This window comes from Sparus aurata, chromosome 12 (genome assembly GCF_900880675.1).
Source record: "Sparus aurata chromosome 12, fSpaAur1.1, whole genome shotgun sequence".
Lineage (NCBI taxonomy): Eukaryota > Metazoa > Chordata > Actinopteri > Spariformes > Sparidae > Sparus > Sparus aurata.
Genome location: NC_044198.1, coordinates 3,779,039 through 3,792,667, shown reverse-complemented (window position 1 = coordinate 3,792,667; position 13,629 = coordinate 3,779,039). Strand labels below are relative to the sequence as shown.

At 41.2% G+C, this 13,629-nt stretch overlaps 1 protein-coding gene across 1 annotated transcript in view; it reads left to right on the top strand.

The window, feature by feature from the left end:
* The window catches only part of LOC115592816 (stromelysin-3-like), a 30,295-nt gene that overhangs the window by 2,983 nt on the left and 13,683 nt on the right, over nt 1-13,629 (top strand). Inside the window, exons 3-4 of the mRNA XM_030435977.1 lie at nt 2,057-2,173; nt 12,331-12,617. Coding sequence (XP_030291837.1) covers nt 2,057-2,173; nt 12,331-12,617 — 404 coding nt within the window. The remainder of the gene's footprint in view (nt 1-2,056; nt 2,174-12,330; nt 12,618-13,629) is intronic.

Genomic DNA, 13,629 nt, shown 5'->3' with positions numbered 1-13,629 from the left:
GTGTTGTTTCTCTATCGTGAAGACACTGTGGTTAAGATCTGGTCAGGTTTACGCACAAAAGCACTTGGGTAGGGTTAGGAAAGATTATGGTTTGATCACAAGACCTTTGGCAGGTTTGGGGTTACCATCTGCAGGAGACCTTCCTTGGAGAAACAGGACCTCTCCTCATTGTACTGGAGCTGGCTCTGTAGTTGCTTCTCTTTTTGGATGTGCAGCCTGTAATCTCCCCTTCTTCTCTCCACCCAGCATTAGAGAGGTTCTTCAACCATTTTGACAAGGCATCCAATCTTGTCAGAGGACTAATGAAAATTTGTTTTTAATGATTTTTTTTTTTTTTTTTTAAAGTCCTACACCAGCAAAGAAGGAATCTTTCCCTTTATGTATCACTTCAGCTTTGTGATATGCCATGCTTTCTTTCACTAATGAGTTGCTGATCAGGTGTTCTCTGGAGGATGTGGTACCAGGGATAACAAACTCTTTTTGGTTCCCAAATTCCCCTCTAACATCATTTTAAAGTTATAATAAGATGAGATAATGCTTTATTGATGTCCTATACAGAAAATATAAGTGCTGTAAAAGCATAGGACAGAATACGCGCAAGAATAGTGTGCAAACATCTTCACAAATGAAGTTGTTTAATGAAATAACCCAAGTACTGGCAGACATATGAAGAACCTGATAGCAGGTAGTTAATTGGTATAAGAGTATTGGTTAGTTTCTAGGTCTCTGTGCAAAATATAATGAAGCTGCAACTTTCATACTGCACATGTAACCAATTAACATTCATTCTGCAGTAGTCACAGATGTTTTTTTTTTGGCTCCAGCTCCAATCTGCTGTGATGGAAACATGACAACCAGATGGGCAAGCAAATTTTTTCTCCATTTTCATTGGTGAAGAAAGAGACGTTCGCGCTTGAATACTCTCTCCATTGGTCTTTATTCAAGCAGCACAATCAGCATTGGGTTTTGAAAAAGAGACTGAAATAAAAGATAGAAAAAACTACTGTTCCCGTTCAAATAGAAAGACAACTTCTTTCCTGGCAATGGGAGAGGAATCTATTTCCTACTCACAGCAGGTTTCTTCTTGTTTAAAAATTATATAAACATGCTTGTTTGGTGGTGTAAAAATGATGTAATAGAGCATGGTGTGCACTGTACAATACTGCTGCAAAAAGGTTACATCGAACCAAAACCAGATTCCTGCCCAAGAACCCCTGAAAAGATTCATCTTTGAGCCATCTTTGGAAGACTGGTAAAAGAAAGTAAAACAGTATAGACTGTGTTGTCCTTTAAGCTCAGTTTGTTCATTCAGTTTATTCGGTCACGAAAACAAAGAGAGTTTGATTATTTGTTAAAATCAGGCAAAACATGTATTCTCATGAACGTTTCTTCATCAAACCTACAGACTGATCCTTTAAGTACAGTACTTGAGTAAATGTACTCTCAGTTATTCAGTATCGCTGATGGCAAGGACTTCTAAACTGACAAAAATGAGACCACAGACCCTTGTGATTATGTCCCACAGCTCCACATCTGATGAATGAATCTGAGAATTTTTATTATATATTTTCACCACACAAAGTGTATACACTTATGGTTGGAATTAAAGCGAAAATAAATGACTTCCCTTCCTTCTGCGGACCCCATGGAACGCCCTCAATGGCTCCTGGGGGTCCCCGGACCCCACTGTGAGAACCATCGTTTTGTCCCTAACTTAAAGTAAGTACAGCCACACACACACACACACACACACACACACAACAGCAGCTGGACATCGTCGTTATTTTACGGCATTCAGTTCCTGCCTTGGCTAGTCCGTGTTAACCAGAGACAGGCTGCGTGAAAGGGGTTAAAATGACGTGTGTGGAGCACATGGAAACTCGTAAAAGTGTCACTTGAAGAGGACAAAGACATCCCGCGGTGAGCTATAAGATCCCTGCAGTCGTTCATCCAGCAGCACTCACCGAGCCTCCTCCTCAGCTTCTCCTCTCTCGGCTCTGCACGCACAGAGTCTGTCAGCCTGCGTCTGTCTGTCTTCCTATCTGTCTGTCTGCAGGAGACGAGGATGCGGGCTGTCGTGTTTTGCGGCAGCATCTTTTCTTTGCACCTTTTTCTCTGCGTTCATTGTCTGCCGGTGCACGACCGGAGGACCGGCAGCAGGCGCAAGCTTCAGGTGAGTCAAAGCCAGAGTTTACAGCAAGGCTTCAGAGGTGTGCATGGAAACGCAGGAGAAAACAGTGTGCTGCACGCTGAGTGCGAGTGTGTGAGTGACTTGTTTCAAGACAAAGGACACAGGACTCAGAAGAAATCTACGGGTGAATATATTTAATGAAATGATCATTAAAGCCTCGCTGGGCGCAGCGGTTTAATGACAAGTTCCTCTGAAAAGTCTTGAAAGGTGCAGCAGCTAGACGTGAGGTAAAGTGAAGTGTCTGCAGTTATTTAAAGGCAGAGCTGCAAACTCCTGACTAGTTCCACACGAGGCTGTGCACTGAACCTTTAGTTCAAACAGCCACTCTGAATGCCTCTGTGCTAGATTTTTCTCGCTGAATGGTATGAAAGAGATGAGCCTGCTCAGTGAGGGTGTGTGATGGTGGAGTTATCAGCAGGACAGAAGCAGCTTCATGAAATATCTGACAGCTGAAGTTAGTTCTAACCCTGGGACACTCAGTGGTCAATTCACTTGTGACGTATGGAGGAGATACTGTATTTTATAAATGGAAAGGAGATTTTATTTTGGAATTACACATTTCTTGCGAGAAAGAAAAAAAATGCATGCTATGCCATTGTACTCTATCCCTGAACTGGATGTTTCAAACTTTCTGCAGCTTGATGGATTCCAAGTCTTCTTTCCGGTGTAGCTATCAACAGCGTGAATGTGGGAGTCAGATTAAGCAGGCAGAGGCAAGTCATCTGGCAACCGGTGGGGGGGTTAAAAAAAAAACTCACTTTGCTGACTCAAGGAAAAGGGATCAAACAGCTACTTAAAGAGAGGGAGACAGACACTCAGTGAGGGAGTCTTTTGTCCGTGCATCTGTGTCTGTGGAAAACAGAACAACACCGCCACAGCATCAAACGCCACTTTTCATTTTTATGATTGTCAATATTTGAGTGCTTGATTTTAGTTGACTTGTTGTTGACAGATTAATCTCAGTAGCATGCAGTCAAGCCCTGACAGCCTGTTGTGTGTGGACTAGAGGCCGAGTGATTAATTGGTTTGGTCGATTGGACCGTTTTCAAACTATTGTTATCGCTGAACTTTTGCATTGAGGATATGCTGAGGCTATCATCATCATTTGAAGGCCACTTCTGCTGAAAATATGTAAATCCTCTTATACGCCCTCTCCCTGTTAATCTTAAGTGAACAAACTGACACAGACAGGTAACTGCTGTACGTTAGCATTAGATATGCAGCAGCCATACATGCGCCACAGACTTTAATTAATGTCATGTTTTTCAATTTAGACTGAGAGAGACTAACGTTACATCAGAGGTGTTCAGTGGCGTGCGCAGACTTTTTGAAGGGCAGGGGCGAAAAAGAGGGGCACTTTAGCGAGCGTTTTGGCTCCCAAGAGGGCGCTTTAGTGCGCGTTTTGGCTCCCAAGAGGGCGCTTTAGTGCGCGTTTTGGCTCCCAAGAGGGCGCTTTAGCACATGTTTTGGCTCCCAAGAGGGCACTTTAGCGCGTGTTTTGGCTCCCAAGAGGGCAGTTTATCATGTTTTAACCAGCCAAGGGGGCAGTTTAGTGTGTTTTGCCAACCAAGAGGGCACTTTGGCATGCTTTTTTGGCTCTCAGGAGGGCACTTTAGCGCGCGTTTTGGCTCTCAGGAGGGCACTTTAGCGCGCATTTTTCAACAATTGGGCCACGCGGGGGGGCCACTGCCCCGTTCTGCACATCACTGGAGGTGTTTTTTTCATCAAGTAAATTCTCCACTCCATGAAGTACCTTCCACCCACTACTCTGGCTCTGGTTAGAAAATGTGGGCTGACGTTAAATCTTTGCGGTCCTGGAGCAATGTTAAATGTTTGAACAGCTGATTTTACCGGAGGCTTATAAGTTTGGCATTCAAGTCATATCTAGTCTTGCATAGCCAGACCTCATCTGACCCGTTTTCAGTTGGTCTCAAATATATAACGAGGCACCATAACCTTGTCCACAATAAGGCAGCATTCCCCCCCCCCCAGACGCATTGAGGATGTATTTGGGATCTGATTGCTTAGACCACCATGAGAAGTGGTCGGGCTGCATATGTCCACAACTCATGGAACCATGATAGATTTAACGTGGACTGATCATGGTGCATTTTCATTATGAGGATGATCGTCAATATTCTCACTTGAAGAATATTGATATTTTATCACACAATGTACAACAAAGTGAAACTGGTTCTCTGCATTTAACCCTTCACGGGGTAGCAGTGGCCCGCCAACATACAGCGCCTGAGGACAAACTCCAGAGTGCCTTTGGTCAAGGGTGCTGACTAGATAACTGACATAATGTGCATGTTTTGACAGTGTACTGCAGTACCCGGAGGCACAGGGATAGCATGCAAACCCCACAAAGAAGGGCCCTGCCCAGTGTTTGAGCCCAGGACCTGTGAGACAGCAGCAATGACCACCGCACCACTAAACAAATATGCACTCAATATCTTTGAAACATTCTTAATTAAATGTAAGGTAGACTTATTCTAGTGTGTTTTAGTGCATAATGAGTATTATGAGTTTTAAGCATATTTTGATGACTATCAGGATAAAATTGTTTTTTTCGCAATTATTTTGTACCATAACATTTTCGTAGAGTCAAAGTGCAACAACACTGCCTTGCAAACCTCTTTTAATTTCTGGTAGACAAAGCACAGGGAGTGCATCGCAGGTTAAAAACAACAGCACTTTCGGTCTCCTGATTCTTCTTTCTTTCCGTGTGTCTTAGTCATAGCAAGCTTGGAGCTAGGTGGGCATGTTTCAGAAACCAGGCTTCATTCAGCTCCACATATGCTCCAACTCTTTACCCATTTTTGATCAACCGGGAGTTAAGTGGAGACGGGCGCTGCCAAGATGGCGACAGCCAGTATCACACGCTTTGAGCTTCAGCTCTTCAGAACCCTCTGGGTGATGTCACAGTTTTTCTGTTCACTTTTTCATATAGTTAATGCTGTGAACAGAACTGCTGTCCATACACTTCGCTAGTTTGCTCTACATTAATAGGAAGCAATGGCAATATCAGTATGTCCATTTTCTTTAGTTATGCATGTACAACTACATTTCAGAGGAAAATGTTGTACTTAAAACCTAGTTACATTGTTTTGTCTGCAATTACTAGTTACTTTTCACTTCACTTTCACAACATTTCACACAAAAACATGGACGTACTTACAAAAAATGTACGTAAGTGATAATGGAGAAACGGATTTGTTTGAGTGAAAATGAATTATTGCTAATGAATTGGAAATAACAATCTAAGTTCAATTCACCAAAACAGCCAAAGCATTTACACTTAGGCCATATCCACACGTACCAAAACAATCCTTTTCCCCCGTCTTCCTTGGCATCGTTTCAAGAATATTTGCGTCCAAACGGATCCACTGTAAACAACTCAATACGCTGTATTTGATATTCCAGCCTATAGGTGCCGCTTGAAATTCACCAAAAACGGAGAAGAAGAGACGGAGCATGCACATAAAGCTTGTGCGCTGCATAAAAACAGACAGTAGAAGGAGAAAGCCCTTCGCGGTGGATCTAAAATGATGTGGCGTATGCGGTTGCCCATAATCTTTTTTCGCTCAGCGTAGGGGCAGAGGAGCCCTAGTAACCCTAACAGGCTCAATATCTTCTGCGGCATGAACACAAGCATGTAGTCCGCCATTGTTGTTGTTGTTGTTGTTATGAGACAGCGCGGGGTTAAGAGGTCGAAGGCTGGAGGTCGAGGGGTCGGGCGATTGCGTCGTCGATACGCAAAGTATGCGGATTCACTGTCCAAACAAGAATACAAGGGCAGCAAATTTTTCCACTTAGTGACCAGGTTTCAAAAAAGTGCTTTAAAAGGCACTGCATTTACAGGATCCACTTGGACGATCGGCCAAAACGATGCAAAACAGGTGCGTTAACACAAAAAAGCGTTTCCATGTGGATGGACCCTTAAAGGACGTGAGTAATGTTTATAGCGAAGGATCCACCTCTCATCTCCATTCATGCTCATCCTCTTTATCCTGCAAACATTCCCTTGGCACTTGGCATAATCAGCTCGTTTGTCTGCAAAACACAGCATGCCTGCTGATATCTGCGGTTAAATATTTACTCTTGAGAGATTTCTTCAGCTGTGTGTACTGTTTATGTCATGTTTGCACCAGTTATTCCTGCCAAAGGATGTCTTTTGGAGTTAATCTTATCACATTTTTAGTGGGGTGGTTTACAGGTTGAAATCAGCCCCCTTTTTTTTTTTTTTTTTTTAATCCCACCACATAAAGTTAGTCACTTCCAGTGTTGTCAGATCAGCATCCTCGAAAGCTTTGATAACACACTCCCTGTGTTGTACAGCAGACGACCTGATGTCATGACTGAACAGGGAATTTCCAGACATCTGCTCACTGTGTGTGATGCAGCTTTGTGGAGGTTGGAAGAAAAGATTTGTGTGCATGTGTGTGTGTGTGTGTGTGTGTGTGTGTGTGGTGCATACATTTTCTTCAGTCAAGTGCATGTTCATACCTGCATGCGCACATCGTATTTACATGTTTGAGTGACAACAACAAAGACTCCCCGATGTAACAGATGCCACCTATTAGATAAAACAACAATGCTCCCCTCTGTAGGCAGGCTCAGCACTTAATTTGGGTTGAAGCTGGGGCACGTCAGTTTGGGCGAGACGCCAGAACCACAGAATCCTGTGGTGACATGTTAGCTCCATCTCTACATACATACACAAAGCTTTGTTCCAATGGCATGTGTGGCTTTGGTTTTTTTTTTTTTTTTTTTTTTAAATGAATATTTGCCTCTTGCCCACAAACTTGCTTTAGTTCTGTCACTCACCATTCAATTTAGCAGCCTGTCAGCTCAACTGAGACTGTGGCTTCAACTTTGTTGAAGTGGTTAAAACCTCTTCAACCCTGCTGCAGCCAACACTGGGCCCATTTTTATGATTGTTGTGCAGCTATTGTTAAGACCGATGGGAGTTTATTTTAGGTTGCATTGTAGATCCCAATAAGATATAAAGCTGATAAAACTTGCGACAATGTATTTACAAGAGACTTTATTGTCCAAATAATCAGTGCAGTGGAACAGCACTTTTATATCAGCACATATCCAATAATATATATGCCGATACAGATATACTGTATCTGTGATTGGTCAATATCAGCTAAGAGTTTTGGCCAACCAATATATCAATCAGGATCTAAATGTGACTGTGTGTTTGACAAAACAAGTACATTTGAAATGGTAAATTATAATCAGTATTTTTACAATTTCTGACATTATATAGAAATGGATTGTTATTAGAATGGTGGTAGTATAGTTCACTTCATTTTTGTTTTTTAACTGTTATTTTTTCGGCTTTACTGCGGAAAGTATCAGCCTACATATGACAGAAATACATTCATCAGCATTGGAGAGGAAAGAGCAGGTTTTGGATTAAGAACAATTTGAGACTGTCGCTGCCCATGGCAGCTTTCAACCAGCCGGACTGCCCCAGGAAGATCCAAGATGGGAGCCTTACTAATCCAGCTGGGTTTAAGGCTGCTCCTGGCTGATGTCCAGTTGCAGGAAAAGGAAATGGACAAAATGGAACTCAGCTGACAAAACCCTCCTAACCCTGTTGTGGCCACAGGGACCTGCTTCAGAACAGCCTCTCAGATCAAGCTGTTGCACTGCACAGGCAGATCGCGTTCTGAGCTAATGGAGCGCAGGACTACAGCTGAACAAGGAGAGGCGGACACATCACTGATGCTCGATCACACACAGTTAAAGTTGACAGTGGCCTAGTGTTGAACTTTTGACACGAAGATGTCGACTATGTAATCATCACCGTCTCGTTGCTGCTGTTTACACTCGCCCTGACGCAGATTGGGAAAAAAATGTGTGTTGATTTTTATTTGTATATAAATAACTGTATATACGTCCTATGTTTGTGTAGCAGGGAGAAGTTTACAAACTCATTCTGTTATGCAACTCTTCGTGGTATAACGACAAATACATTTTTTTTGTACCCTGAATCATCAAAAATCGAAATTCCTTGCAGCTGCTTTAGCTTTCTGGGTAAATTACAGTGAAACAACCATGTATTGGATTTGTAATAGGTGATTAAATGGGTTCATATTCACTGCTTTTGGGATTGAAGTTATGATTTTAAATGTGGCTTATTATACCCATCATAATGCAACAAACCACTCCTCTGTTCTTGACAGCATAATGAGTGGCTGGATTTGGGCTCGATAACACACCTGAGTTCATTCCAGGTACTTTGGTGTTTTCGAGGCTGACTCAGGGCCAGTGTGGCTTTGTTGTTGTTGAGTATTTGAGCAAATATCAAACCATTATCCTGTAACAGTAGAGCTTTTTGAAGTTTCGCTTAAGCATGAAATTCATGTCATTGATTGTCCTGTCTTTACACAATTGAGGTTACGTTGCTTAAATCTTAAACTCAACTATTGTCCGTGAAATCAAATTAATCCTGTTTGTTGCATCATAATTTTCACGGGACAAAGAGCACAGGTGTTCACCTTACTTGACAGATTAGTGGCTGTTGGGATTTATCTAGAGGAGATTCATAAATCACGAGTTCATTCTGACAAGCACTTTATTACAGTAGCTTAAAGCTCTGAAGCTGTAGGTGGTCTGATAGCAGATGAAAACAGTACACACATATTTTCCACAGTGACCTGTAGTAACAGTCCCCATGTTTTGTTAGAGAAAAATAAGTCTTCAATTATCCAACAACTAATGATTCCGATGACAGATTATTTTTGTCAGGTGTTTCTTGTTGACCCCGGGGAAAATAGACCTGTTTACAATTGTGACATATATCTCAATGATGTGAGATTAAGTAACACCAGACAACCGTACACCAGCGTTTTGACAGCTCTCACCCAATAATTTCCACCCTCCAGCTAAGATCTCAGCCACATCAGTATACACTGGTCTAGCTTTTTGTCTGCTCGACTGCAAATGGCCCACTCAGCGACTCTAAACTGTACCATCATAGGCTAATGGGACAGCTGACACTGCTGGCTTTAAACAGTCAGATCAGCAACGCAGACGCCAAACTGTATCAGCAAGTAACCGACTTTACTGTGTGAGGAAGGAGTGTCTGTGTGTGACGGCCACCTGGTACAGCCCCGTATGACACTCAGGAAAATGATGTGTTTCAGATTCTGAGCTGAAGCTCTGAAATGTTGGTCAGACAAAACAAGCGTGGGATCATGGGAGTTGTTGTCTTAATTTTTAAACAACAACCATTGCCAAGGAAACTATCTGAAGTGACTCAAGCAGAAATCATATTCACAGGCAGGGGAATGTTTTAAAGTTCTATTGAAGTTTGGTCATGTTTGCTGACTTCTTTCCTCACGCTCTGACTTTCTCCTGGAAGTTCTAGCGACGGGCGACCAAATTAAACGCAGCATCACCTTGAATAAAATTGCAGATTTCTCTGGATTTGAATATTTGGGAAAGTGTAACTACAGGTTCTAGTCTTTTTTAGACAAATCTACATAGAAGTGTTGCATATTATACCTTTAACTGATAATAGAATTTATACATTTTATTATGACACTGATAAAAAAGTGTGATGGCCTTGGCCCTGATGCTGATACAACGCTGCAGAACAGTACAACCCTACTTTGGGCTCAGGAAAATTTAGACATTTCACTGAATCATTAATAATTCTTATCAAAAACACATTATTTTCAGCCTTGCTGCAGTGTCAGATCAATGCTCATGGTCTCATGTTGGGACTGTTACTTGCTTCTCATTGCCTGTCTTTGTCATTGGAGTTTCCAGTATTCTGTAATTGTCTCCACGGATCACTGCTACAGCCAGGTTGATAAACAGGGGTGAAGATAAATCCACTTATCAATCCCCAAAAAGTTAAAAAGTGATCTCTGTGCTCTCCTCCCGTCAGTAAACTGCTCGAATCAGAGCAGATTCTGATGTGACGTTTATCCCTCGGGTCTGGCTTAGCTCCGACACTCTAGCCACTTCTGATCAGCAGAGAAGTGGCTCCTCTGCAGTTAACACTCTGCATATGAATTATAAAGACTTGATAGCTTGATAACTAAATAAGTAACTAAGTAAGCTATCTAACTATGTGGCCCCTTAGAATTTAAGGTTTGTTGCCTCATTATTCAGCTATTCTTAACTTCTTAAATTCCTAACTGCATTTTTACAGTGTTAGGATTGATTTATTAATATTAGAATATCAGCAGGTAGAACTTCAAAGCCAAGTCTTATCAATGAAAACACAGGTGCACAGATAACTTGTTGTCTGATCTTTCATACAACTCACCGGGATCTGTTGAATCACATTATATTTGGATGTTTTGAAGGACAGTCCGATGGGGATTCTGGGCGTCAAAACACAACATTATTTCAGAAAACACATTATTACAGAGAATTAAGCAAATGTTTTGTGCTATGAGTCTCAGGGCCATTGTACAACCTGCTATCGAACCATACTCAAAACAAAACAAAGATATAAGAATAAAAACACCGAAGTGTTGTGCACCTGTAACATACGTAAATTTCATCGACACACAAAACAGGAAACATGCATATGCTGTCTACATACATACGTGCACAGTCGTCTAACCGTCCCCACAATTCACTATAAAGGGCTTTTTTTTTTTTTTGGCTTTTACATTTTATTAGACAAAAAGAGGATACAAGTTTAGGGCAACAGACTGGAAAGACATGAATGGAAGCTTATGCCATGTGTGACAGATATAAAAAAGTTTCAGCTCCTCCACGTACACATGTCATTATGAGTAGCTGAATATACATATACACAAACAAACAGACAGCCACAGAGACAAACAAACAGTGCTGTCTTAGACAAAAACAACCATAAGAACAAGAACATCAGGGGGTGGGGCCATATCATTCATAAATAATTCATATATGATATACAAAAATAAGAATGGGGGGAATCCCCACCAGAGACAGCATCCAGTTTTAACATTTCACCACAGCAGCATCATTAACATCGAGTGCAAAGTAATTCAGGTAGCCCACTATATGTTGATCCATGCTGTGTTTTTCACTTATGGTCTACTATGCCCTTCAACACAATGGTAGCTAGTCTTGAACCAATATAAGTCAAGAATGGGGACCAGATTCGATAGAATACCTCAGTCATACATCTGGACCTGTATGTTAAGTATTCCATGGGCAACATGTCAAAAATAACCTTATGCCATCCAGCGATTGTGGGGGGTTACTATAAAGGGCTTTTAACACACCACCAGTTACCTGGTTTGGCCAGAATTTAGTTTAGTGTTGAGGAGAAATGTAAGAGAAGATGGAGTTGAACAGGAAGCTGAATTTTATGGACCGTGAACTTGAATGTGATTGATCAAACTAAAAGACGGAAACCAGTATTATTTGGAGGCATAGTTATGGTTTTCGCAACAAAATGAAACAATTAAAGCGACAGAATCGGTAAACGCCACGAGTTCAGAGCCACGGGCTTTGGAGGAGTTAAACAAAGTGGTTTGATATCAAGTGGGAGGCCACTGTGTCATGTGGCACAGCCATTACACACGGCTACAGCCCTTATACAATACTGGTTGCATCTGAAAGTATTCTTACTCCCCAATAATACAGAAAAATATTCTTTATTTATGTACATAAAGACCATGTATTTATTTGTTTATTTACATGAGGATCATTGTCTTTATAATTATCATAATGCACATTGACAAACATTTACAGACGACAGTAAAAACGATTTTAACAACTCGCACATCACTGTTAAATCATTGTGAACGTTTTTCAAACATTAAATGTAATCTTCACATGATTTAGTGAAAAAAACAGCTCTAAATATAATGACACCCTAAATCACACTTTACCTGTCCTCGCAACATCACACTAATCAGACAGAAAAGACTGCATTCATGTGTACTGATATGCACGTTCCCTCCCTCTGTGGATTTTCATACATTTGGAAAACTGTGTGAAAAGGGTTGTTAGTACATTTTACATGAGTACACGTGGTTTGCATCAGTATCATCAGCATAAGAATGGATATTGTCTAAGGATCAGTTGAAAAATAGCTGTTGTTTATCATGGTTAATGAAGATTATGTGTCATTGTGATGACCTCAGTGACTGAGCCTTTCTTCGCAGGGATGGCCTCACAGCAGCAGTCATGTTGGTCCGAAGAAGAAGGGAAGACATGAACAGGACACACTGAACAATCAATACCATTTGAAGTCTGCACTGCCACCTAAAAATGACACAGAGTTCTGGAAGCGTCCTCGTTGTGGAGTTCCGGATTATCCAACCTTAACGCAGGTGGACCTGTCATACTTCAGCCTAAAGAAGAAGAAGAAGGGAGGCCTGAGTAGACAGCAGCGCCAGAAGCGGTTTGCGCTGTTTGGAGGGCGCTGGGAAAAGACTGACCTCACTTACAAGTAAGAAACACAAATACTCTGTTGGTTAATTCAGTCGTTCAGCTATTTACCTCAACTTTTGTCACTGTCATTTGATCCAGAATGTACTGATGAATGTTTTGATAAATATAAAATCAAAATCAATAAACATGATATATTTCGAAATTGGTCGTTGCTACAGCTAAACAAATCAGTCGTCCATGGTGATATATCAGTCATTATGATCTCATTGCAAATAAATCAGTATGGTTAGTTAGGGGTTTTAGCATTTCTCTGATTGTTGGTGATTTTTCGGTCAGATTGCCGATAGAATAAACTATTTTAGGTATATATTATATTTAGGTTGATATGTATCTTGGTGTGATGAAGAAATAAAAATGTATTCCCAAATACAATACCATTTTGTTACTGGCCTCAAAAATTCAGTTTCCGTAGGTCCACGTTCCTGAATGATACTGGATTTAGTTTCTCTGTCTTTCTAGTTAGATTTCAACTTGGTTTATCTGTCAGTGGAACTGTTTGCATGTTTATTTTATACTAGCAAAGCAACAGCTCTGTTCAGCAAAGCCTTTTTCTTCCAGTCAGAGTAAAGACACTATTCACCTGCAGAAAAAAAACCCAATCCATTTTATATTAGAGCACTTGATGAAACAGAACCAAGCTGTTGGCTTTAGTTTGAGGTGGACCTCATGTATAAAAAACGATAAGAGGGGGGTGGAGACATTTTTTCTTTGCAAGATTTCAACTTATGGTGCAACTTGTTTGTAGATTGAGTTTATAAAAGCAGCAAAGTAGGCGAGCCACCTTGTTGATTGTGGAATCCTCCTGTAATTCGAAGTTGCGTTACTTAACAAATATTATCATAGAGACATTGATGTTTATGTTTTTACCAGGTCGGCCGTATGACAAAAGCAGAGTTCCAAGTCAAGTCAGCACTGGCACTGACTTCTGCCAGACTATTTGTGTGGGTGAAGATGTGCTTACACTTCACACAGACTGTTGCTACATTGCAAAGATCCCTGTGCCGTCAGTA